Source organism: Saccostrea cucullata, unplaced genomic scaffold (assembly GCF_032062105.1).
Source record: "Saccostrea cucullata isolate Sc308-1 unplaced genomic scaffold, CSIRO_AGI_Scuc_v1 ctg1068, whole genome shotgun sequence".
Lineage (NCBI taxonomy): Eukaryota > Metazoa > Mollusca > Bivalvia > Ostreida > Ostreidae > Saccostrea > Saccostrea cuccullata.
The window spans coordinates 147,501-173,432 of record NW_026927241.1 but is presented as its reverse complement, the minus strand read 5'-3'; the positions used below and the strand labels follow the sequence as shown (position 1 = coordinate 173,432).

Below are 25,932 nucleotides of genomic sequence, written 5' to 3'. Positions count from 1 at the left end.
ATATAATAAATAATGGAAGCACAAGATTAACACTGATCATAAGTAGAAACGAAAGTGAAAGAAGAAATGTCTGTCAAAAATAGAATTGAGTAATTGTAATCCATTTGAAGAATTGTGTGGAATACTCGATAGTATTGTTACTGAAAACAACAAGTTTTAAATTTAATCTCATCTCCAATGGATAAACCATTTTCCGTTCTGTTTGTGTGTTTAGGTAAGGTGTTGGCAGTCTAGTCTCGTCAGGATAAACTCGTCCCAGAGTCAGAGATATTCTGCTGGGCAAGATATTTGGTCTGACGCCTATATTTTTGGTCTGTGGGCGTCAAACCAAATATCTAGCCCAGGAGAATCTCCACCGAGATTACGTCAGGCTAGAAAAGATCTGTAGATATACTGATTATAATACAGCGATGATTAATTATGAATCTGTTTCATCTTATTTTAAACATGAAATGAAAATTTATTTAAAAAAATTTAAAAGACAACAATTAACACCAAAACACCCAAAAAATTTATGGCCACCAGTATGAATATGTGTGCATTTAGCAGTTTAGCAGATGGGATTTTTTAAATTTCCTAAATTCATTTCTAAATAAGAATATAATTGCTTTCATGTAATAAAAACATCGAGCCACATTAACTCAGTAGAGAATTCACACAGATCTCTCTCTCTCTCTCTCTCAGCAAATTCATTGTCATTTTTGTTGGCTATTAATGACAACCATGCAGTCAGGATATAAAGAAATGGTTTAGGATGCATGAACACACGGGGAGTTATTCAGTTATTGTAAATATTGAGTATGTTCATAACATACTTAATATTTACATTAAACTTCCAGAGCCCATGGATGCATGAACATACATATAAGATTAAGAAAGTATTGAATATCCAAGTTTGTGGAGTTTGTGTGGTGAATATTAATATGCAAGTCTGTGGTATAAATTTGACAGAAAAAAAGTCATGATTAATCAATTATATACTTTATAAAAATTAAAGTGCCTCAATATGTCTAAAATTTTCAGGAAATACCTGTCGATCCACTATGTCAGAGGGCATTTTTAACCATTTAGTGAAATCAAAAGGACTCCAAGACAAAGTAAGTCAGATTCAGATTATTTCCATGCTCATGATAAATACGAGTGTCATGTATTATTCTGTATATTGAAACAATGTGAAATGCAAACAAAAAACATGCAATCAAATAAACATATTAAGGTATATTTCCAAGTAATTTTTTCCCTAAAATTTAAACAAATGCTTGTGAATATGAATAAAATTTAATAATTAACATAAAAATTGTATGAATTTTAAGGTATTGGATTTGTGTGATAAATTATCATGATCGACCCAAGAAAATTAACTGTATGCATTTGCATGAATGATACTGTAATAATTATAAACCTCATATTTACAAGTATTATATATTAATCTAGGTTCAATCTATTTACAGTGGAGGATTGATAGTGCTGGAATTGAAAACTGGCATGAAGGTAAACCACCAGATGAATTCACAATAGAAATGTTAGAGAGAAACAACATGCTGGACGGATACTGTCACACAGCCAGACAGGTAAAGTGTACCGGTACATATAATTATACCTGTATACGGGGATATGTATATATGTACAGTCTAATTATAAACATATTGTACAGTCATTTACAGTCATGCAAATTAAGTTACTGTATACATAGCTCAATACTTAATTAGATTAATACACTACATGTAAATTACATGTAATTACGGTCAGATCATGGTTGTTTATCACATAATAATAGTCAGAAATTTACAAAAAGTTTTCACAGTAAAAAAAACAAAAATTTATTAATAACATCTCATCCATAGCTGTTTGATAGGTTTACAGTATTGTATTACATGTACCCGTACCCAAAGTGATGTCACCAGTGAGCTATTGCAGGTGTTATATAATATTAGAGTGTGTGGATTTTTCTTTTCACTGAATGATTCTGCACTACTGTTTGACATATATGTTATATCAATTTGGAAATTTAAAAAAATTGATCCCCATCCATGTTAGCTTAGGGTGTTTTGAATGCTGAAGCTTTCCACATACATTAATTAAGTTTATAGAGAAAATAAATACAGTTGAGGTTTCAGTTGGTATATCCAGAACATTGATATCTTGAAAACCTTGGATATATTGAAGTGGTTTAGAAGTCCTAACATCTTTTTTCTTTAATCATATGTTTTTTACCCTTGATATCTTGAATTGTCAGATATCTCGAAGTATTAATTTTCAGTCCAATCAAATTCAAGATGATATTAGGTTTGACTTATTTGTTTTTCATCTAAAGGTCACTCATATTGATCTGAGCAGTTGGACTAAAACTTAATTTAGCCTGTATCGTGCATCATCTATACAGCTACTACATTTACTTTTCAACTTGCAGATAACAGAGGCTGATTTTATGAAATTCAATTTTATTCTTGGAATGGACTTGTACAATATTAGGTAAGTCAGCACATACACATTAATTAATTACTGATTAATTAGCATGAATGTCATAAAAGTACATTACCTGCAATTGATGTATAACAGCGGATTTGATAATTCATGCATTGTTGTTATCTTTTAGATTTGTAAATACCCAAAAAAATTGTTGGATTCCATTTTTCTCTCACTTTGTCATTTTCTAATTGAATTTCAGATGTCTAAAGAGAAAAGCACCACCAAATTATACTGCCAAACTTTTTTTCATGCACTTTATGTCATTATCAAGGTCAGTATGACTATCTTAGTCAATTAATAAATAATCAGTTAAATCACCATTATTGTTTGAATTGTTTGAATATGGATTGCCATTGTTTTATATACAATTTAATACTTTTAAAAACTATATAAGATGCTTATATAGACACAGATTTGAACGTAATATTTTCTCAAATTTTCTGTATGGTATCACCACTTATATATTTTAATTACAATTTTAATTATTATATTTTAATAATAACAAAATTGCCACTTTTCTTAAGTATTAAGAATAAAATTAAAATTTGTGAAAGTGCAAGGATGTTTCAATCAAACCTGTCCAGAAATTTGATGTTTCAGTAACTTAGAGAATAAGATTTTAATTATATTTTCGTGTGAAATGCTATTGCATATTATATATAAGATATATTTTACAGAAAATTTGAGAAAATATTAACTTCATATATCTGTGTCTTAAGAATCTTTTAAATACCCGATAATTGGTTCTGCAATGGCTATAATAACTAAAATAATATTTATGCAATAACCCTATAAGAATTTTTTTTCTTGAATTTTCATGCAGGCACCATTTGAAGTTTTTGAAGAATTGTATGTTAAATGTCTCAGATGCTGTCAAAGATTTCTGGAGGTACAAACTGATCAAGTTCCACAAACAGAAAAATAGATTGTGATTTACACATTTAGTTAATTTTTAGAATGTTGGACTTTCATTGAAAGGATGAAGACCCATGTCTTCCCTTTTTTTCCTCAGGAATATATATTCTTTTACTGTTAATATAGTATATATATTCAACATTGTCAGAGAAGATAATTGTTTTCAATCATAAACATGTATTAGTAATGATTAGGGTACTCTCTTCTAAACTTTATATCTTTATAAAGAGCAATTAATTTAGGTTTTTCAAGAATGAGTGTATTTAAAATGTTATTTGAAATACATGTACATTGCATGTATGGGTTTTTTTTGTTTTGTTCTTGAGTATTGTACACTGGTATGTACATGACTGTCTTTCATCACCTTTTTTTTTTTTTTACATATATGAACAAATTTTTAATATTTTTTACAAATATTTATTTTATGTACATTCAGTACTCATTTATTAAGTTAACTCAGGGAATCCATAAGCAATACTGTGATCCACTGCTAAAATAGCTTATTATATAAGATCTACTGTAGAATATGCCAAACAAAAACTGGTTACATTACATTAAAAAAATATACCAAATGTTTGTAAATTGTTTCATGAAAAAATCATCTAATAACACATTTAATTGTTTAAATACATATAATTTCATGATTATCTTATGCAGGTGAGGCTCTATAGGTGCCAATATCAAATTATTGTCTGTTTTATGAAATCAAATCCTTTTCTCTCACCATATCTTATCAACACAATACATGTATGTTCATGTGTTTGCCCTTGAATTCGCCTAGAGTCGTTCGCTCTGAAACTTCAGTGATCAACAAAATGTGTTTGCATGTCATCTAGAGCTATGTTGAATGAGAAAGTTTTTATTTCAATTTTAGTTTTGTTTTGAGTTAGTACTTATTCAGTTTAAATTTTTACATGTGAACAGTCCTAAAGCATTAGTTTTAAGTTATGAACTGATGAATAAATAAGCAAAACTTGTGCTTCTTTACAGAGTTGTTTCCCTTGCCAATCCCGGCAATAACCACTAACAGCATATAATTCATACATATGTTTTTTCTACTGAACAAGAATCTTTTTAAAACACAGATTAAAATATTTCCTTTAAAACTCACGGGGATAAAGAAATTTAAAGATAATCATGAAACGTTTGAGAGAGTTTTAGTTTATAACGCAGTCACTCACCTACATGTATCCATCTAGCACAGGCAATTCACTGAAAGACTAACGAAATGCCACATTAAAAATTAATTCAGTTCCTAAAGTTGACATATTCGTGTACATGTTACTCAATTTTTCTTACTTTCAACACTTTGAAATAAATAAGATTTTAATTAATGTATTTCTGACAGACTTTAAAATTTTCTGTTCATATTTCGACGAATATAATGTCAACTTTTGTAACCGAAGTGAACGGCTTTTCAATGTATGGTTTAATTGTTATTCTGATTCACAATTATGTAGTTTTGAAAGTTCATACCAATTTTCTAGAAAGTCGCAACACTATTTACGTCCAATATATTTTTAAAGAAATGTTTCAATCTACGCATCTATTTTTTTTTATAGCAAATGTACGGTTTGACTATATATACATGAAGCAAGTGTTTTGAAATCATGTCAAACAGTTTGACTATATTTCTTGGTAGTTGTGTTAAATAAAATTTGCAGAGACGTTTTAATTTTTTTCAATTGCTTCGTTGAAAAAAAATCCTTCAAGTTATTGAAAACTTACTGAAAAGTTGTGAATTAAATTTCTAAATATAATTTTAATGCTAATCCATGATTGATATAACGTTTCACTATACAATGTATAATAAAAAAAATTTAATCAGTTCTATTTGCAATTGAATCAGCAACTACCATTTATCCGAATTTGCATTGAGTTTGTGGAGACAACAGACAACACGTGTATACATGCTTGAGGAGAGTTCATTGTCCCCCCTAGGTAGAAAAACCTCTCTAATCACATAGAATACACAAAAAATACACGTGCATCATCTGTTAAGCGCATCATCTTCGCGACACGTGTCCCCACCTGTGACACGCGTGGCAAATAGCCCACCTGTAACCTCAAAGGTCAGCACAATGATAGAATCGGAACTTATCAGCTTACATTGCAATTGAAATAATATTTATTTTTTAATGCACTTTTACATATGTATATTTATATGCCTGATACTGCGAGTAAAATGTGAAATTGAATTTAAATCTTATTGAGTTTTAGGTCATAATTATAATTATAATCAATTTTGTTATGCTTAATTTCACTAACAGTAAATAAGAGTCAAATTTTTGTGAAGGTTTCCAAAATGTCTGTCATTGGGGAAATCAAACCACAACTTATGGAAACTGGATGGAAGTTATAGTACTTAATGTATAGTTTTCAAAGTTTTCACATACTCAGTATATGCATCAGATTCTGTTCTTTGAGGCCCATTCTCTGTAACCACTTAAACTTCTGTGGCACGCATAGTCACAGATTTTTTTCAAATTTGGCTGGAAAGTACCACCTTATAAACTACTTCAAAAAATATTGTTAGATCATATGAATGTTGAGTAGTTACCATGGAAACGGTGTCTAAAGTTGATTTTTCCTTAAAAAATGCAATATTTGGGAATGTTTTTTAATGAAATGCGGCTACTTCAATTCATGTTACAAACAGAAATAAAAAATTTGACATCTACTTTAATTACATATGCAAATACTTGATTGGTATTCTGTCTATAAATATGAAAAATCTTTGATTAAAATAGCAGGCATTCAATTTAAAAATGAATTACCTCCCTTTGATAATTGTGAGCTCTTTAGTGTGAGAGATAAAAAAAATCATTGGACAAAACTGACTGGAAGTTGTTGACATATTCATGACATTGTTAAGATACAGCGCTGTATATCCTGAAATTCAAGTAAAAGCAACTGTTTCTTTCCCGTTTATTTACTGTGCATACAAATTTTAACCTCTGTTTATTTCCAGCATGCAAAAGAATAATTTTGATAGGTGAAAAATGATGAAGTGCACAAGACTACATGGTACATATGAAATCAGCTCTGTAGGGGGCCTACATATTCTTCGTTGATATTGAAGTATTAGCCTCAAAGTCTGAAGAGTTTCAAAATGGGGATAAAAAATAAACTTGAAATATCAGAATTATATTAAAACTGTTTTTTTAAAAGAAGAAGTGCAGACTGTCTCAGTCAGAGTGATATACTACAGGACTATATAATGAATACAGCTTTAGATAACATGATCTGTCCTTGACTGAAAGGAAAATAAATAATCTATCCTTTATAATAGGTACGATTCCCATCCTCAGGCACTTCTGTAAGTCATATTTTTTTAAACCTGTGGTATGCTAAATTTTATGTAATTATGGGTTAATTGTTACCGAAACAAGCGTCCCCCTCGCCTTCTTAATAAAATAGAGTTTGGATGTTTTCTTTTTATTTATTTTTTTTTTTTTTTTTGCTCTTCAGACTTTTTTAAGTGAAGCAGAAAATAAATAATCTGCCCCTAAGATCATCTTGGAAATAATCTGTCCTTCACTACCATGAAAATCTATCTTGGAAAAAAATTGCCCCCCCCCCCACCCACCCATTCTACCGAAAGAAAAAAAATATCACAAAATTAAGCACAAAAATCCATATCTCGGAAATGGGGGTTGGGTAGGGTTAATCACTAATGAACGAACCGCTTTCTTTCAAATTTATGAATATCATTGCTTGTACATGATTTTTGGAAGGGGTGGAGTAAGTCCTGGTCATTGGTTACTTTATTGTATTCATTCTAAAAAATGAAAACCGTAGGAAGAAGGCAGGGACAGATTATTTTCAACATTTCCAAGGACTAATGTTTAGAAAGTGTGTTTACTTACACATCATAAGTTGAAAATTTCCATCAAGCTTACCAATCAACTCAAACCAAGCAACCGACATATATTAAATAAAACACAAAACAGATAATTTGAACAGGTCCAGCAGATTTTTGCAACAATTATTGATTAAATTTTGGAAATAGCACATCTATTGCGTATATCTAGGCACATTTAAGTTGAAATATTTACAATCAACGTCTCTATATTCTCAAGTTTTTAAAAATAATATTGCAAAGTAAATTAGATTTTTTTCCGCCAACTTCTCTGAAAAAAAAGCCACTGAAACAAATTTTGACTGTCATTTGAAAAGTTGGAGTGTTGAATATATTTTTTAAAATGTACATTTATTGCAAAGTCTTAGTCTACAAAAACAACAAAAGAGTGTTTTTAAATTGAAGTAGCACAATTCTCTTTGTACAAGTCACTCAATGTGGAAAGTGTATAGTCTTTCAATATTTTTAATTGCATTTTATATCAATGTATGACCTAAAAACCGCTCTTATAAGCATTTCCACATTGTTCATCACGCTAAAGGGAGAATGTATTTACGAGTTTCAATAAAATACATTGAATATACTGAATAGAGGATACGACATTTACAATGTTCTGAATACCCGAGTATAAATGCTTTACTAACATGCTAATTCAAAAAAAAAAAACAAACTGTGTTCCCTGCTTAAAGAAAAAGGAAGAACTTGTACATATTGAGAAGAGGGCCCCGCGGGTCGGAAGGAGGGGGTGTTGGCGATGGGACACTTAAAGAGAGGTGGGCGGGACCATATGGAATATGGAATTATGATATAAAATTTTATTGAAAAAGCATAAATGCCTTAAGATATTACTCTGAAACGAGAGGTTTTCATACAAACAGAATGTTTTTTTTAACTTGACCTTTGACCTTTTGACATTGAAATCAATAGGGGTCTTTTTACGTCATAGCAAGTTGTGGTATAAATGTTAATTGAAAAAGATCGAGGGCTTCTTGAGATACCACGCGATAATAAAATGTTAAAACATTTACCTTAAAATCAATGGGGGTCTTCCTTAGGCCACAGAGGGTTACTATATATAATTGCATTGCAAAGGCATCTACACTTTGGAAAGTGTCACAGAAAGGCAGATTTATGATGACAATAAAATCTATGATAAATTCCCCACTTTCAGTGAAAGCAGGGGACAAAAAGGCAAAATTTATATACCATTGTGACCTTGAACTTTGACCTTCTGTTCATATAAAATTCACCAATTCATATGATGCTAGTTATTGCCGACCAGAACTTTTATTTTATCTGTTGTTTAAAACACAAGTATTAGTCATGACACAGAAAAAAGTTTTTTTTAGTTTCCTTAAATTTCCATTTAATTCTGCCATTTTGTCCTTGACCTTTGACCCTTAGTCATGAAAATTGATTTTTTTCTCTTTGTTTTTGCTATTGTAAGTATTGTTTATTATATATCTAAATATGTTATAATTGATTTTAAAATACACAGGTAATTATACGGAAACTGACTGTATGTACATATAGAACTTTTCTTTTTTAGAAAAAGCATAAGTTTGTAACCATGGTAACGTGAAAACTAAATATGAAAACCAAGTGGTTCTTTGTAGTTTATATTACAACTATATATGGACTTTCATACCAATGTATTTATTTTTTCCCAACAGTCCGCAAAAAATTACACCAGGCTTTTCAAAATGGCCTAAAATCTTATTTTCCCCTGAAAAATCCTACCTTGGGGGTTATTTTTTCTATGAGGTAGAGTTTTTGAAATGCTACAAATTATCTAAAGAATTATAATATGATGTATTTTTGCATAAAAGTAAAGTCATGTAAATATCTTGCTCTATTAAAGACTTTTCATAAGTCAGAAAAGGGTCATTTTTCACCAAAATTTAGCGATTTTTAGACCATGAAAAATGTATGTTGCTTGCCATGGTAACCATGGACCATAGCAACCGTTTTATGATGAATTTTAGTAACATACATCAATATAGGAATGTGTGCCAAGTTTCATAAAAATCCAAGACCATGCGTGCCACACTCCCTATATAAGAGTTTAAATGCTTACAGAGAATGGCAAATGCAGTTCTTGCCTTGCCAATTCTTGACTTGATGTCGCGGTCTGTGCCACCCTGTCTATCCACCACAATCCCAAGGTATATGAAGGTCTCAACTTCTTTGATGGGCTCACCACCAACTGTGACTGGTGTTTGGACAGTGGTGTTTATCTTCATCAATTCTGTTTTCTTCAAGTTGATTTTGAGGCCCGTACCTGCCGATGTTGTTGCAAGGCGAGTTGTTTTATCCTGCATCTGGCTTTGTGGGAAAGGAGAGCCAGGTCATCTGCAAAATCAAGATCGTCCACTGTATACCATTGTTCCTGCCTGATGTGGTAGTCCTCATGATCCAATCAATGACCAAGAGAAAAAGAAATGGTGACAGCAAGCATCCTTGTCGAACTCCCGTCTTGACCTCGAAACTATCAGACATCTGGCCAGCATGGGCAACACTGCATATCATGCCTTGGTAGGTGTTTCTAATCAGGGAGACTAGCTTCTCTGGTACTCCATAGTGCCTCAGTATCTTCCACAATGTCTCTCGGTCCACGCTGTCGAATGCTTTCTCATAATCGATGAAGTTGACATACAGGGGGACTTCCACTCCAGTGATTGTTCTATAATGATGCGCAGACTGGCTATCTGGTCAGCACATGATCTGTTGGATCTAAAACCAGCCTGTTGGTCACGGAGCTTTGGGTCCACTGCTTCTTTCATTCTCTCGAGAAGTATTCTGTTGAGGACCTTGCCAGGCACTGACAGGAGCATGATCCCCCTGTAATTACTGCATTCCCTCAGGTCACCTTTCTTTGGCAGCTTAATAAGGATACTTTCTTTCCACTCTTCTGAAATGTTCTCTTCTTCCCAGATCTTATTGAACAGGCTATATAAGATGTTAATGGTTGTCTCTGTATCAGCTTTGATGGCTTCTGCTGGTATCTCATCAGGCCCTGCCGCTTTTCCATTTTTAAATTTATTAATTGCTCTCCTGATCTCTGTCTTTGTTGGCTTATCGCAGTTGATCGGGAGGTCTATATTGGCAGGTTGTATGTCTGGAGGTGTTTCTGGTGCTGGTCTATTTAATAGCTCTCTGAAGTGTTCTACCCACCTCTTCAATTGTTCATCTGTTGTTGTGAGGGTTTTTCCATTCTTGTCCTTCACTGGCTTGTCTGTTTGCTGGAACTTGTTGGACAGCTTCTTTGTGGTCATATATAGCTCTTTCAAATTTCCTTGTCCCGCAGCTTCTTCAGCTTGTTTGGCCAGGTTGTCGATGTAATCCCTTTTATCTTTCCTGATACATTTCTTAACTTCTTTATCTGTGGCTGTGTAGTCCTCTTGAGCTTTTGTCTTTGCTGATCTTGTCCTGCTTGTATTCAGCACTGCTTTCTTTTCTTTCCTCTCCTCCACTTTCTTCATGGTATCACCCGAGATCCACTCCTTGTGCTGATTCTTTCTTTTGCCTAGGACTTGAATCCTCGCATGTGCCTTGCCACATTTCCTTGATGTGCTGCCATTGGGTCTCGATGTTGGTATCATTGTTTTCCAGCTGGTCCTGTAGTAGCTGGAATCTATTTGACAAGCTGAGATGGAATGCTGTCTTCACTTCCTTTGTTTTGAGGGCATTCACGTTGTACCTTGTCCTCCTGTTTGTCGTGTTATTAAACTTCTTGAGGCGCAGTCTTAATGCCGTCACCAGCAGATGGTGGTCTGATGAAATGCCTGCTCCTCTCATCACCCTGACATCTTTCCATGCTCTTCTAAATTTCTTGTTAATGCAGATATGGTCGATCTGGTTCTCTGTAACATGGTCAGGGGATCTCCATGTGGCCTTGTGAATTCTTTTATGAGGGAAGATGCTTCCTCCTGTTACCATCTGGTTAAGTGAACACAGGTCTGCAAATCTCTCACCGTTCTTAGCATCAGACCTACACCTTCGGTGTGGTGGGCTCCCTCCTCGGTGTGTCCTGAATACAACAGAGTTTCCCCGGTGGTTAGCCTCAGCTGTCCCGTCTGTAGCCACCTTAACTCACTAAATCCTAGGAGACAGATGTTGTACTGCTTCATCTCTTTTGCCACCTGTGCTGTTCTTCCTGCTTCATACATTGTTCTGATTTCCAAGTGGCAAATCTGATGGTTTTCCTGGATGTCAGAAAGGGAGTCAGCTCTGCAGTTTCCTTTTGGCTTTCATTGCATAGCATCATTGTTCCCCTTGAAGTAGGCCCAGTCTGGCCCAGGTTATGTTGGTTTTGGTTTGTTGTTGATGCTTCTGTAACTTGCTCTTTTTTATAGGCAGGGTTGTTGGCCCTACGCTAACCTCTAGTAACCTCGAGGAAAGGTGGTTTGATTTTGGAGTTTCCTTCCTAGACTGCTTTCCTTCCCTGGATAATGAGCACAGTCTGCCCATTTGGTTTTATGTCGGTGTTTCCTTCACCTAGCCTTTCCCGTGGTTGGGTATGGCCGCAAGGCAGCGGAGGTTTGGAATCAGAGTTTTCCTTCTCTTAGATGAGCTATCCTCACAGACTGATGAGCCCCATCTACCCAAAGCACTGGTTTTCAGGCGCCAGGTAACTCGCCTTCACCCCTTCTCCTATCAGTAGAAGCAGTTCCGCCGGGCTTGATGAAAACCACACGAGCAGGCTAGGAGCTGGACTTTGGTTGTCAGAGGCTACTGAGTATTTGAGGCGCACGCCATAGGGAGCTTTTTATAGACAATGGGAGCTTATCCCCATTGCCACCCCTTGGCTATAACAACCTTTGGAACCTCTGATCTACCTCTGGTATTAAGTAACCAGAGTAAGCATGCTAAGTGTATAATGATGATAAGCAATGGTACCTCTTTCATATTTGTGAATTTCATGGCCTCTGCATGGTTTATAACACGAATCAAATTCATTTGTTGGAAAGTTGTTATGGGATACTCAGGTGACCTATAAGGCCCGCGGGCCTCTTGTTTTATATTTACATTTCCAATGTCTTTGTCCAAGATAAAATAACAAATTGTAAATGTACTTTATTTCCTCATCAATATATTGGCGCGGTTCCAAAAAAAGCACGTGCAGGGAGAAACAAACAGCTAGTTAGAAGCAGGGCTTGGAGCACGTGGAAAGGCGGAATCAAAGCGTGTAAATACATGTATAAGGAATAACTGTCAGATTTTTCAATTTCATGACGATGATCAATCGATTGGCTTGCGTGATAATTTTATACATAAATACCTTCGGCGTTTATGCAAATTATCACGCAAGCCAATCGATTGATCACATCATGAAATCGAAAAATAAGACAGTTTTTAAGTTTAAGAATTATTTTATTCATAATATACAAAGTGTACAATATGAATATGGATTGAACAGCAGGCCAAAGGCCTATATTAGTTCTCTCCATTTGAGATCAAGGTACAATTAACATGAATAGAATTACTGCACATATTTTAAGCTCCACAAAACATGTATTATAAATTAATATTTAGAGAATTATAAAGAATGCATAATTGAAGAAAAATTGAGGGGCAAAAATACGTAAAGAAAACAATAAAATAAATTTAAAAAAAAAATGATAGAAAAAAACAAACAAACAAAAAATTAAGTAATAAGAATATGAGAAGGAAGGCTCAGATCCATACTTGAATGTTTATGTGTATATACTTTCAACCTAAAGGTCAAGATTGAAAGACATGCTGCACATTATTTAATATATTTTCTAATTCTAAAATCTTTTAGTGTTTTTTTATAAAATTATGAACTTGGTCAAAGAATAACATATTTTCTCTAAGAGGTAGACAATCATAACCTGATAATACAATATTGACATCTCTTGGTATGTCATGGTCATTCATGTATATAATTAAAGAGTTCCTGGCAAAATCATAACATGGGCATTGAAAGAAAAAAATGAACAGAATCTTCAAAACAATAACCACATTTTAAGCATTTATGTGAATCAACTAAGTTGTGATTAAACAAGTCTGCATTAAGATTACTAGTGAAGTTTCTCAACTGACAGTGGAGTATATTTAATTTTCTTTGTCCATAATTGTTGTATAATTTGGATTTTGTTTTATCTTCAAGATTTTTATTTTGTATACACTGTTTAAACTTTGCTACACTTGTTACAGATTTAAAGCTATCTGGCAAATCATTCCATAATTTAATTGTAGATGGTAAAAAGCTATTGTAATATATGCAACTGTTCTAGTGATTGGTAAGTGATATAAATTATTGCGTAAGGCGTAATTTTGTGAAACAGGTAGACATTGATTGATCATTTCTTGCAAATATTCAGGTGTATAATCATTAAGTATTTTGTACATAAGTGTAAACTTATGTTTAATAATATTTAAGGAATAACTGTCTTATTTTTATTATAAAAGCGTTTTGTTGAAGAAAATATACATGCCTGTATACTATATATCTGTATCAAAATATTTTATTTATATCTTTAAGATGATTTTACAATATACTTATTTAGAGAAATGTATCTTTAGACGATCTGCTACAATCACATTTTATCGAAACCCATTAAAATGGATACCATGCATTATATAGAATCGGATATGGATATCGATATGTTGTATACGTATATGTATGTTCCTTAGTTAACAAGAACAACTTAAACACCCAATTTTATGTTAACGCCCCCAAAATCTACCTGATTCAAGATCAAAAATTTACCGCCTGTCAATCATTAAAAAAACCAATAGCTTCTGATTTGATTGACAGGCCAGCTACCCGTGTTACCTGATAGTCTGAGTTTGTGTCTTTTGAAAACGATTGCCTGGTCACGCGTCAAACACTTTCATGTAGCCGCCTTGTATACACGGGGGTTAAAAAAAGAATCTTGGTTAAATGTTATTTCAAAAACAATTGAGAGTAGATAATTAAAACATGACTTCATAAAATATTTGCTTTCAATCTCAACGGCTATATTGTATTTTAGGCGATATATCGTCCAAAATATCTGCTGTAGAATTTGAACCGGTCCGTGCACAGAAACGCTATTTGCCGATTTAAATTGGAATAATATCATAAAAAAGAAAAAATATTTCGCACAAACGGCATGGATAAAAAATTCCTTTATCCCATGTTTTATCTATGTATATATGAATACAATCTACACCATGTTCCGTTTTAAATGAAATGTCACTTCGAGATTGTAACTTTTAGTTCGAATTTCCTAACGTCTGTCGATACCCAATATTCGAAATTAAAATGTGAATATATAAAGCCAAAGATCAATTCCTAAAAGTATATTTAGAAATCTATCAAATAATAAAAAATTTTAAACACACGAACACTCGGAAATGGTGAATATTTTCGACGCTATTGTTGATCAGAACATAGGCAATATTCCTATCGCGGTACATTGTATATGTTCACACGACGGATAGGCCTATGAATGGAATATTTCATTATTTTTTTAAATTTTGATATTTACACAAGTTTAATTAAAAAAGATATCTTTACTTTGTAGTTTTCATCTGTGTTCTTTTCTTTAATTTTACATTTTTTTAAAAAAATATAAAAACGATATTTCTTCATAACTTTTTTCTTCATTAGATATCGCTGAAAGAATGAAGTATAAATAAATAAATTTTATATTGAAATATTTCAATTATTTCAAGTAGTTTCACTCAAATTTAGACACGAAACATGGAATGTTGACCCTGATCACCAGACACAGACTTCCTGTGTAATGCTACGTGTATACAGATTTTTGACATCTTGGGTATTGGGGGTCTCCAGGTAAATAACACCACTGTTACTTCGACCACTCCCCCTCCTCAAGTAACCGTACGGTAAAAAAATTGGGTCTTTAAGAAATATGTCCTAAAAATATATTTTGAAACAATTATAGATTCAGTATAAAGGAGAACGACAAAAACGAAAATTTAGAACATGAATCATGCACCTGTAGCCATCGGAATATGTTAGTGGAGTATTTTTTGTGGAGCGATTTATTTAGGGTTTTCACGATTTACATGTACTGCAGTTGACTGATGCGTTACCCCCTTCGGTGGATATTACAAATTAAGGAAACTTAAATAAGACAAACAAAAATAGATGTATGGTTTGGTTTAATATTTTTGACTGATTTTGGCGCTATGACAAATCTTAAAGTTAATAGGTCTTGATGTTTTACATTAACAATAAATTCCTAAACTATACCAAGAAATCGTAATGAGGATTCTTTTGACATTGTGTTCAAATTTAGAATTTGTTGCATATTTTTGTATAATAAATATATATTTTAAGAAATTGTTACAGAATCTATCATGACATCTTTAAGAATTTCTACATTTACTTCGGTAAATATCTTTCAAATTATCTATTGCAAAAATCTATTAGACATTGTTGATTTCTAAAATAATTTTGCTTGTTATGTCTATGGTTTTATTTATCTTTCTATTAGAAAATTTAAAAAAAAAAAATACAAAAAAACCCCAACCCCCGCCCCGTCAAGTGATGCACAGGTACCTGAATTTGATCAATAAATCGCTAAATTAGCCAAATATCGGAAAATTTAAATACAGTGACTGATGGACCTCTTCTTTACAATTTTTCAGGGGACCCTCTATAAAAGTTTTATTCAATATACTCAGTTAGTTAAGCTGTGGGTATGCTAACTTTTCGTAGAATACCCATATTTTCTACTTAATATGATACATAAACTAAAAAGTACGGTAGATTTATTTGTAGAGCAGTGTGGAAAGTGGACATGATGAAAGTCCGACAAACATTAGTATGCTTTACTTTGATTGCCCTCTTACTTTTCTGTTTTTCATGATTGAAGAGTTCTGATTACGAAATTTGTTACAAAACTTGAAGATCACTCGGCCTGACTCGCCACTCGGCGCTTTTGTTGCTTGTTAGTTTATGCAAAATGTCTCGTTGTGTTTTAGCAAGATGTTACCATTGTTTTAGTAAATCAATTCTACCGAAGAATGAATTGGTTGCAGACAGGCTAGCAAAAGTGAGTACGAATGAAAGATTTAGGCCGAATTTCCTAGGCTACCTCGGGCCGCCTAGGTCATGATGTTTTGCCCTACAACTAGTATGTACCTACACTTGTATACACGATTAGCACTTGACAGCATAAATTGAATCCATTCATTTATGCTGCTGAAAATTAAATTCTATTCATCAATAAAACGCATTCTTTGATTATTTTAGGTGAGGCATTTTTCCAATCTATCAACAAGTGAGAAGGCCACAATTCTGTCTGTTACAACACATAGAAATGCAGGAGCTCAAGTTAAAGCACCAATCACAATAGTAAGTAAGGTGTGAGTATTCAGTAAGATTTTATTTTCATTCTACATATAACAAATTAATTATATTGATATTAAAAACAAACGATCTCTTTCTTGTCAAAGAATTTACATTGAATTTTGTTTTTTACTTGGGCCATTGCCGAACGTTGGTGGTTATCATGGTTATGTTTCCAAAACATTGCCCAACCTGAGAGTGTTTTCAACTAAGTTATTCTTACTACGCAAAGAAAACAATTCCACCTATTATTCAAAAAATCAGAAATTCAATTGTTTGAACTTTATCCTTTATTAAATTATTTCCACGTTTGGAAATACTTTTTTTTATAGTAAGTATGTGTAGCTTTTTTTATATTCAATTTTTATATTGAATTAGATGCAGCAAAGAGGAATGTCTAGTAAAACAGGAGAGACACATGAGGAGAGAACTGCTCCATCACTTCTGGGAAGAATGATGCTCAGTTTAAAGTCAGTGTTTTCTTCACAAGAAATGGAGACCATGTTACCAATACAGGTAGGCTAGAGTCCTTTATAACCAGGTGTGGTAGATAATACAGATGACCATATTAATGCAGATGGACATCGTGTTTTGGGAAAAGATTATAGAGATAAATGAAATACTGTAGAAGTACTTTTTTTGAAGTGTTATTAATTTAGGCTATGTACATGGTCACAAATAATTTGCGGAAATTTGTCCAAGTGACTTAAAACAGAAATTGAGATTCCACGAAATTATGACCCAGTTGAAAAAAAGTATGTCTAAAGTAAACATATTGACAAAGAAAAGTGTTGATTTATATTTCATGTACCATGATATGTTTTTATTTTGTAGAATTTACAAGTAGGAGGGACTGTTTTGGTCTTGTCAATATCTGACAATGTTTCGTATGAAGAGATCTTTGAAAGTAAGTATTGCTTATAAATTTATTTGCAATTTGAAAAATGTCCCTAGAAAACAAAAATTATTAAAATTTTATGTACTGCTAGTAAAGACTTTATTTTTCTCTTTTCAGTGGCCAGATTAGATGACAGCTTCTATTCTTTCTATAAAGTGCTAGAACTTCACTTATGGTAACATATATGAATGTATTGATGTCCAATATCTGAATGAAATTTAAAAAAAAAAGATTAAACTATGAATGTATAGTCTGTGTTAAACTATAGCTCTTTCATTTTACAGTTGAATCAGTTTGACAATTTCTTTTCTTTCTTTTATCCTGTGAGAAAGAAACAATTTTAAATGACCAGAAAACATATACATGTACTTTAATTTTCAACTCAAATATTTTAAAATTTTGGTTATAGAAGTCATAACTACAAATACCATTAGTGATTTATCTTTATGCTATATATATACTTTATTATCCATATTTCTAGGATGATGCTTCAGCGTTTGCAGAGAGACGGTAATGATGGTATAGTGGCGGGGATGGCTCTAGTGAGTGCCATGTGGTCAGACTTGGAACCACGCATTAAAATGGCTGGGGTATGTTTACTATCACTCATGTAATCATTCCCTGAATTCATTTTCTATGTGGCATATTTTAATGTTTCCGTTTGAAGTTTTATGATGTAATTTTTTATTGAATTGTAGGCCCAGATGAAACAGAAGAAAGACAGCCTTCTTTACTTTAATGATCACTTCCAGTCTGCCATGATTAGGTATGATGAGGTTTGTATCACATTTTTTTTACTTCAATCATGTAAATCCTAGATTTTCTTACTAGAAATTAATTCGGAACCTGTACTTTTATTATTTTTATTAATTTAAAGGCACTGTTAGTTGGAACAGATATTGCCCTTGCTCATGCTTTGTGGTTGAATATTTATGATGCTAAAGACTGTGATCCTAGGTGTTTGGAGTTCATGGTGGAATACACCAGGAAACAGGTGTGTTGCTTGATAATTGATTATTTTTCAGAAATTTTAGTCAAGAATTAAAAACATCAAGGGAGATTATACTGTTATTTTCTTGTAAAATTCTTATGGAAAAATCAGCACAAAATTAATTTGAAGGAAATAATTATAAAGTCTTTTTGTCACAATCTGGTGTTCCAACTTCTTATACATAAATAACATGAACACAGAGACTAAAATATAAAAAACATCTTCAGATTTGAGGTGTTAAAGTCAGATGCCTTAGTTTTTTTTAAGTAATTTGCTGTTTTATTTTCCTACAGATGCACTACCTCCAATCTATTGACAGTAAAGTACTTCTCTGTGGAGGACAGTTTTCATTTTTACCTTTAGAAGTGGACGAGGAAACCAGGAAAAAGACAGAGTGAGTTATACTTAGTTAAAGACAGAATAAGTATTCTAATATTGTGGACTTTAGTACATTTTTTTATGCTGGAATACAAGTAAAAAATCTTTAAAAGCCATCTCAAGAACAGCAGGGGCATGATTTATCAGATTATAACTACTATGCAAACATCCTGAGGGTTTGCTCATACATGTTAACCTATTGTGATGAAAAATAGGGAGATTCAGACCTCAAAAGCGGTAGCATTGCGCGCGTGTCGTTTTACGCTTGGATTATCGATACATTTCATGTAATATACATGACTGTAGCCTTAAATGAAACCTACAATATTTAATCTTAAATATCAACTGCACTTTAAAGAAGAAGACAGAAACACCTAAGTTTGACATAAATTGTACAAATTCAAATATTTTTCATGCTCATCATTTTGCTTGGATTGGATGTTTAACTTAGCCTTTTGAAGAGTGATCTTTGCTGATATAGCCTAGAAGCAATAATTCTGAATGTTCATTCAGTTGTTGAACAAAACAAATGATGACATGGTTTAAACTAGATCTAAAACAAGTTCCTATCTTTCGTTATATAAATCAGATTTCCCGCGATGATCGAAAACGAAAGTAGAGATGTGCCACATGGTTTGGTCAATCGAGTGATTTCTATTGACTTTATTGATAACATTGTGGGCTCCTGTGCTTTTATAGACAATGTCAAACGTTTTCATCTAGTTCTTAAAAGCTGTATCTCCTTTTTCATTGCAGTGATGTTGACTAAATTTATCGTAACCAATGTAATCACTGGTAATCTTGTGCTGTTGTCATTGTCAAATTCGTGCTTGAAATCTACGTACACATCGATACTAAAAAAGCGTTTGTATATATGCTTCCGAGTCAAATCACGCGATATCTAACGAGATTTTATGAGAGTGGCTTCAAAAATGGATACCCAAGCGAACCAAAAATACTTTAGACACAACTTTTGTAGAAAAGCGGTAGATTTCTGAATTAAATCGGTAGGCGGGAGATGGAGTGAAAAAGCGGTAGACTCCCGCCTAAATCGGTAGAGTTAACATGTATGGTTTGCTCCAATCATGCTCCACTGGAGATTTGAGTCACAAACAGGGATCAAAATTTTATGTATGAAAATATACCTTCAGGTTTGTAGCTAAAAAAATCTTTAAATTCGTCCTCTCAAAAACAGCAGCACTGGCTATATTGTTTAGTATAGCACTTCAGATAATATAGATTCAAATTTGTGCCAGTCCTGCCCTCTTGATGAAATCAGGGCCACAATTAGGAATCAATATTTAATCAATTAAGAAATAAACAACAATGTTAAAAAGTCCTCTGGGAAATGGACTTTTAGTTGGTCACGTGATCAAATCCTGTGAAGCACGTAGATTTGATCACGTACCATCAAAGTTCATTTCCCAGTGAACTTTTTAACGTTGTTTATTACTTATATTTACATTTGAGACGAATTCCGAATAAAACTGTATTTAATACACGAACTGGCCACCATATCGTTATGTTGTGACGCGCAGTGACGTAGGGGGCCTAGAAGTTGTTTGGTTTAAAAGTTCGTTTTGCTCCAACATTTGAATAATTTACAATGATGTTCAGCAGTCCGGTTCAAGATTCCTGTGTTTATAATGTAAGAACAATGATCCCCACTGAGAATAATCCTACTATTTTACGAGTTTTTAATATATTTGAAGTCAAAAGCAGTGATATCCCCTGTTTTATTTAACACAACTTCCAAGGAATTTCGGGTTAAAAAAGCAAGTCCAATTTTAGGCTGTAATTATAGTATTTAAAACATTCTTCACACCAAAGGAAGATCTATTGAACATCTGTTGCATGAAAATATCTATATGTGTCAGTTATTTTACCTTTTTCATTGCTTTAAACTTGGTAGTTCCGAAAACAGACAGAAATATATAAACAAGATATCACTTCGCCGAGCGATTCGGTCACGCTATGACCTCTGACCCCCAAATAAAGTTCACAATTGAACATATTTTCTCTTCAATAGGTTCATCTAAGAAAGAATAATGCAAATGTAATTATTAGGAAATAAATCTTTAAAATCCTCTCGTGAACAGAGTTTATTAGACATAATAATATAGAACCATCCTCATGTTGTGCAGATTTAAATTTATTATGCACCCCTTTGAAGAAGGGAGGGCATATTGCTTTGATGCTGTCTGTCGGTCGGTCTGTCCGTCCATTTTCTTCACAACCGTTGCACATACTGAAATGAAATTTGGTATACAGATTTATCAGATGAATATCTAGGTTATGTTCTGTTTTGGGAACGATCGCACCATTTTTGTAAGAGTTATGCCCCTTCGACTTAGAAAAATTCCAATTATTTGCAGTTTCTGTTCATTTTCTTCGCAGAGATTGCACATATATTGAAATGAAATTTGCTATACAGATTAACCAGCTTAATATCTAGGTCAAGTTCTGTTTTGGGTAAGATCACACCATTTTTGGTAGAGTTATGCCCCTTCTACTTTGAAAAATTCCACTTATTATGCAGTTTCCATTCATTTTCTTTGCAAAGGTTGCACATATTGAAATGAAATTTAGTATAGATTTATCAGCAGAATATCTAGATCAAGCTCTGTTTCGGGTACATTCGCGCCATTTTTGATAGAGTTATGCCCCTTGGACTTGGAAAAATTCCAATTTGGGGAGGGGTGCATAAGTATTTTACAAACATCTCTTGTTATTGATTAGAGATAAACAGGAGATGTTTGTAAAACACTTATGCCCCCTTCCCCCAAATTGGATTTTTCCCAAGTCCAAAAGGGCATAACTCTGTCAAAAATGGTGCGATTGTACCCAAAACAGAACTTGACCAAGATATTTATCCGATAAATCTGTATAACAAATTTCATTTCAGTATGTGCAACCTCTGCAAAGAAAATGAAAGGAAACTGCAAATAATTGGAATTTTTTCTAAGTCCAAGGAGCATAACTCTGTCAAAAATGGCGCAATCATACAAACAGAACTTGACCGAGATATCCATCTGATAAATCTGTATACTAAATTTCATTTCAGTGTGTGCAACGGTTGTGAAGAGAATGAACAGAAACTGCTAATAATTGGAATTTTTCTAAGTCCAATGGGCATAACTCTGTCAAAAATGGTGCGATCGTATCCAAAACAGAACTTGGCCTAGATATTCATGTGATGTATCTGTATACCAAATTTCATTTCAGTATGTGCAACGGTTGCGAAGAAAATGAACGAAAACTAAGTGGACTGACAGACCGACCGACAGACAGCAGCAAAGCAATATGCCCTCCCTTCTACGAAGGGGGGCATAAATATTTACCAGGGAAAATATAGGAAAAATTTAAAATAACAATCAAAGGTTTCTCAAGAAACAGTAAAATGAACATGTTGAAATCTAAGGTAGTTATAGGTGAGCCCAAAAGGGTTATAACCTGAAAAAACTGATACTCAGTTGACTGTTAGGACCCAGGGGCCCCTCGTATAAAAAATGTCAACTTATAATGTGTAAAATTATTAATGTCCAAAAAAGGTTTAATATTTTTTTTCTGTAGTTTCAAAAACTGATTATTTTTTGCAGGGAAAGACAGTACAAGATACCCAGACACACAAGGAAGATTGATTTTTAGAATTCCCTGAGATTTTTTCAGACTGTAAGAAGATAAGTATTACAGAAACTGCCACATGTAGAAACTTGTCGAAAATTGAGTCATTGTAAATTATAGAGATAATAATGAAAATGAATGATGAATGTCTTGTTGTTGAATGATAGATATTGAGTTATTATGTCGGAGATTTGAATTTTTTTTTTTGTAAAATAGAGTTATAATGATCCTGAAAAACAAAGACTTGATCACTTTCTTACACAAAAATTACATGTATTTGGCTAGTGTGTAATGATGCCCCATAAAATAAATGATATAGATCAAGAGTCTGTGTGAATGGACATTGTTTTTATCTTTGTGGAGAGAGAGACCTATTAACATTGTAAGGAAGGCTTTGTTACTGTGTTATAATTGATACTGTGTGATAGACCCCTAGCACATGTAGCTTTTCATAGAGACAAAGTAATTTTTTATAACCCTGAAATGTTATGTACTTCACAGGAATGCTAGGTTTGATTTTATTGAAATGGAAACCAATTTAATTTATGTATTTCTTGAGTTACAGATATTACTTAAAATGTTCAAAATACAGCAACAATTATATCTGTGCAAACTACAACTACAACTGGGATTTAAAAAAAATAAATTTTTGTGTGTTTTAATCAGAGACAAACTACAGATAAAAACTACATGTAATTCTGTTTTTAAAATATTAACAGAAAGAACACTGACTGAATGCTCAAATAAGATAATAGAACATTTTCAGGGACTGTAGTGTTTGTGATGAAAACAGAGCAAGATAAGATTGCCTGTGATAAACGCTGAGTAAATGTGTAATAATGACATTGTGTGACCTGAAGTAGGTGTATGTAAGTGATATTTTGACTGCTGTGTAGTGACTGAGCTGGGCATCAGCATCTGGAGTCTTTGACCTTAAAATGCCTTACAGCAATGCTGCCAGATTACTTTGACAGATATATTTACAGGTGCATGCAAATTTATTGTGAATACGTAGCTGTACAAAGATTGGATCTGAAGGAATTTTGTCAGCATTTGTTGTTTTTTTTTTTTTCAATAAATTATTGTTTTCTTATTCAAATCTAGTGTTTTTAATAAAAGATATAACTTGAGAAATGAACCATGCAAATTGGGTCAACAAGTATGAACATGGTATTATATTTCTTTAAAATTCTGCTGGATCATCCTCACTTATTTTTCTTTAATTTAAGGACTGTACGTCCTCAGCGTCTGTCGATTTTTGGACATATTTTGAACATATGCTCTTAAGAATTTGAAAAAAAACTGTGTACATATGGACTTTTATTTCTTACAAAAAGTAACAAATTGAGGTAGTACTACACGTACTGTAAAATAGTCATGTAACAGTATTGCACATAAAAATAAATATCCATATTACAAGGAAAAGAATATCTGCAAGACAAATTGACTATATTGATGAGTTGGTAATGAGGAATTGCATTTCATGTACTTTTTGAAGGCGTCTTTCAAAACGCTTGCATTCTCCACAAAGCGCGCCATGAATCTAAATCGTAATTGACGTGGTAGCACGTGACCAGTGTATACACATTCGTTTGTCAATGCATATACCAAGAAATGTAGATTTAAAGTATGGCACAAATCTAGAACAAGGACAAAATACTCTTGAATGTAGAAACGGGTCGATTTCTAGCTGCAAAAGCTATTAAATGTCATTTGAATTTCTACAGTCTTGGAGAGTAATCGGATGAAATCCGGTTTTGGCATAACAAATATTAATTTTGAGCGTCTACAAATGGGAGGGAACTCCGGGGAGACCTGCCTTTGTTATCTGCCATTTGCTGCTATGGGAACTGTGATTTATGGTATTATACAGCTGTTGATAATCATAAGGACTGCGGCAGTCAGTGCGAGTGCTGCACCAGCAACGTCCAGACCGAACGACCAGCTAAGAAGGGAGTTGTAGAGATCGATCAAGGAGGCACCATAGATTATCAAGCTCACTGTGATGCACAGACCTGATGAAAAGAAAATTGTGAAAGAAAAAATCATTAAAACCTGAAGATATGTAAAAGTTTATGACCTATCGGATCATGACTTGGATTTAGAGTCATAAATTCAAATTTCATAAAAAAGAATGTGGGTCGATTACCGAACAAATGCGCTTCGATAGAGAACGATTGATTTCGGCTCATCGAACGCTATCATTGCTAAGGAAAGTCAGCTGGCTCAATAAACTCGCCAAACAAGTGTATTGAAATTGTGAACTAGTGCTAATTGTAACGGGGACCGTTACAGATGTTCCCCAAACGCTCCCCATCTCCCTTTTGGTGCCATATTCCCTGTTAGCTTCATTAAATAAGACAAACATTATGCATTTGAGACTTTAACAACGTTTATCCAGAAGGGTACCAAGTTCATTCAAATTTTAGCATTGTACGCATGTGCATGTAAATGCTTGTGCGTAATGACCATATCATCTTGTCTACACAATCTATATACTTTAATATACTAGATATTAAAGTATTTAATCCAAAAGTATTTAAAAAATACGCTCATTCAAGTGTATTTTTGATTTTACTCATTTCACATTTCTCATCTCATTATATCTATCTATGTTTCAAATCTCATCCTGTTTGGTTGAAAACTAAGGGAGTTATAGCTATTTAAAGTTTCAGCCAATCAGATTGCAGCGCACGTACACTCACGTGTATGGATGTGCATGGTGACATACCTTCTTGTAGAAGTCTATTATATCTATCTATGTTCCAAATCCAGTCCTGTTTGGTTGAAAACTAAGGGAGTTACAGCTATTTAAAGTTCCAGCCAATCAGATTGCAGCACACGTGCATGCACGTGGTTTCTTGATAATTGCTATATATAATGTTGTAGGATATCCTAATGCATGGCTATGTTCAAACTTTCAAAGGATTTCATCAAAAAACAAGAAAGATATTGAGACTTTAGTTTCAGCCAATCAGAGCGAAGCGCACGTGCATGCGCGTGAGATCTTGCTATTTTGACCATATCATATTGTCTATGCTACAACTATATTCTTATATTATGAGTTTCAAAGCATTTCATCAAAACGGTAAAGATTTACGTCTATATCAATGAAATCGGTCATTTCACGTGTTGCTCGTGCGCGCTCTTGCAAGCACGTGCACACAAAATGGCATGTTGAAAATGTCATCTTATCTACATTTATAATATGTCTACATATTCTAAATATAAAAGCATTACATCGAAAAATGTAAAAGTTACGGCAATTTCAAGTATATTGGTCATTTCACGTGTTGCACGTGCGAAAGCACGTGCGCGCAAAATGACCTTCGTTCCGCAAATCTACATAACATGCCTACTTACCCTAAAAAGGTTTCCCCTTAATCGGATGTGTACTTTACAAGATCATTCGCGGACAAAATTTTCCCGAGAAGAAAAATAATAATAATAATAATAATAACTAG

At 33.2% G+C, this 25,932-nt stretch overlaps 3 protein-coding genes across 4 annotated transcripts in view; 2 read left to right on the top strand and 1 right to left on the bottom strand.

Moving 5' to 3' along the window:
• Positions 1-116: 116 nt before the first annotated feature.
• Positions 117-3,401, top strand: LOC134273829 (low molecular weight phosphotyrosine protein phosphatase 2-like). The gene is made up of 6 exons (XM_062756039.1): positions 117-214; positions 1,024-1,097; positions 1,452-1,571; positions 2,411-2,472; positions 2,669-2,740; positions 3,293-3,401. The coding sequence occupies exons 1-6, from the start codon at positions 178-180 to the stop codon at positions 3,399-3,401; spliced, it is 474 nt and encodes a 157-aa protein (XP_062612023.1). The 5' UTR covers positions 117-177.
• Positions 3,402-16,103: 12,702 nt separating this feature from the next.
• LOC134273824 (ubiquinol-cytochrome-c reductase complex assembly factor 1-like) lies at positions 16,104-23,567 on the top strand. Of its 2 annotated transcripts, XM_062756034.1 has the most exons (11): positions 16,104-16,281; positions 16,482-16,583; positions 16,956-17,093; positions 17,412-17,484; positions 17,593-17,650; positions 17,957-18,065; positions 18,174-18,251; positions 18,353-18,469; positions 18,760-18,860; positions 22,444-22,516; positions 23,235-23,567. In XM_062756034.1, the coding sequence occupies exons 1-10, from the start codon at positions 16,192-16,194 to the stop codon at positions 22,490-22,492; spliced, it is 915 nt and encodes a 304-aa protein (XP_062612018.1). In that variant the 5' UTR covers positions 16,104-16,191; the 3' UTR covers positions 22,493-22,516; positions 23,235-23,567. The 2 variants fall into 2 exon arrangements, with proteins under 2 accessions (XP_062612018.1, XP_062612017.1); XM_062756033.1 differs by having other exon boundaries at positions 22,444-23,567.
• Positions 23,568-23,846: 279 nt separating this feature from the next.
• Positions 23,847-25,932, bottom strand: part of LOC134273823 (uncharacterized) — a 7,333-nt gene continuing 5,247 nt past the window's right edge. The window contains exon 3 of the mRNA XM_062756031.1: positions 23,847-24,483. Within this exon, the coding sequence (XP_062612015.1) occupies positions 24,326-24,483 (158 nt within the window). The 3' untranslated portion in view covers positions 23,847-24,325. The remainder of the gene's footprint in view (positions 24,484-25,932) is intronic.

What these genes read in the sequence shown, in the direction of transcription:
- LOC134273829 (XM_062756039.1), top strand. Translation starts at nt 178, where the DNA reads ATGGATAAACCATTTTCCGTTCTGTTTGTGTGTTTAG. An exon ending in CAAAAGGACTCCAAGACAAA is followed by an intron (nt 1,098 to 1,451) that starts GTAAGTCAGATT and finishes ATCTATTTACAG; the next exon opens with TGGAGGATTGATAGTGCTGG. An exon ending in CACTTTATGTCATTATCAAG is followed by an intron (nt 2,741 to 3,292) that starts GTCAGTATGACT and finishes ATTTTCATGCAG; the next exon opens with GCACCATTTGAAGTTTTTGA.
- LOC134273824 (XM_062756034.1), top strand. Translation starts at nt 16,192, where the DNA reads ATGTCTCGTTGTGTTTTAGCAAGATGTTACCATTGTTTTAGTAAATCA. An exon ending in GTATGAAGAGATCTTTGAAA is followed by an intron (nt 17,485 to 17,592) that starts GTAAGTATTGCT and finishes TTCTCTTTTCAG; the next exon opens with TGGCCAGATTAGATGACAGC. An exon ending in TGGAATACACCAGGAAACAG is followed by an intron (nt 18,470 to 18,759) that starts GTGTGTTGCTTG and finishes ATTTTCCTACAG; the next exon opens with ATGCACTACCTCCAATCTAT.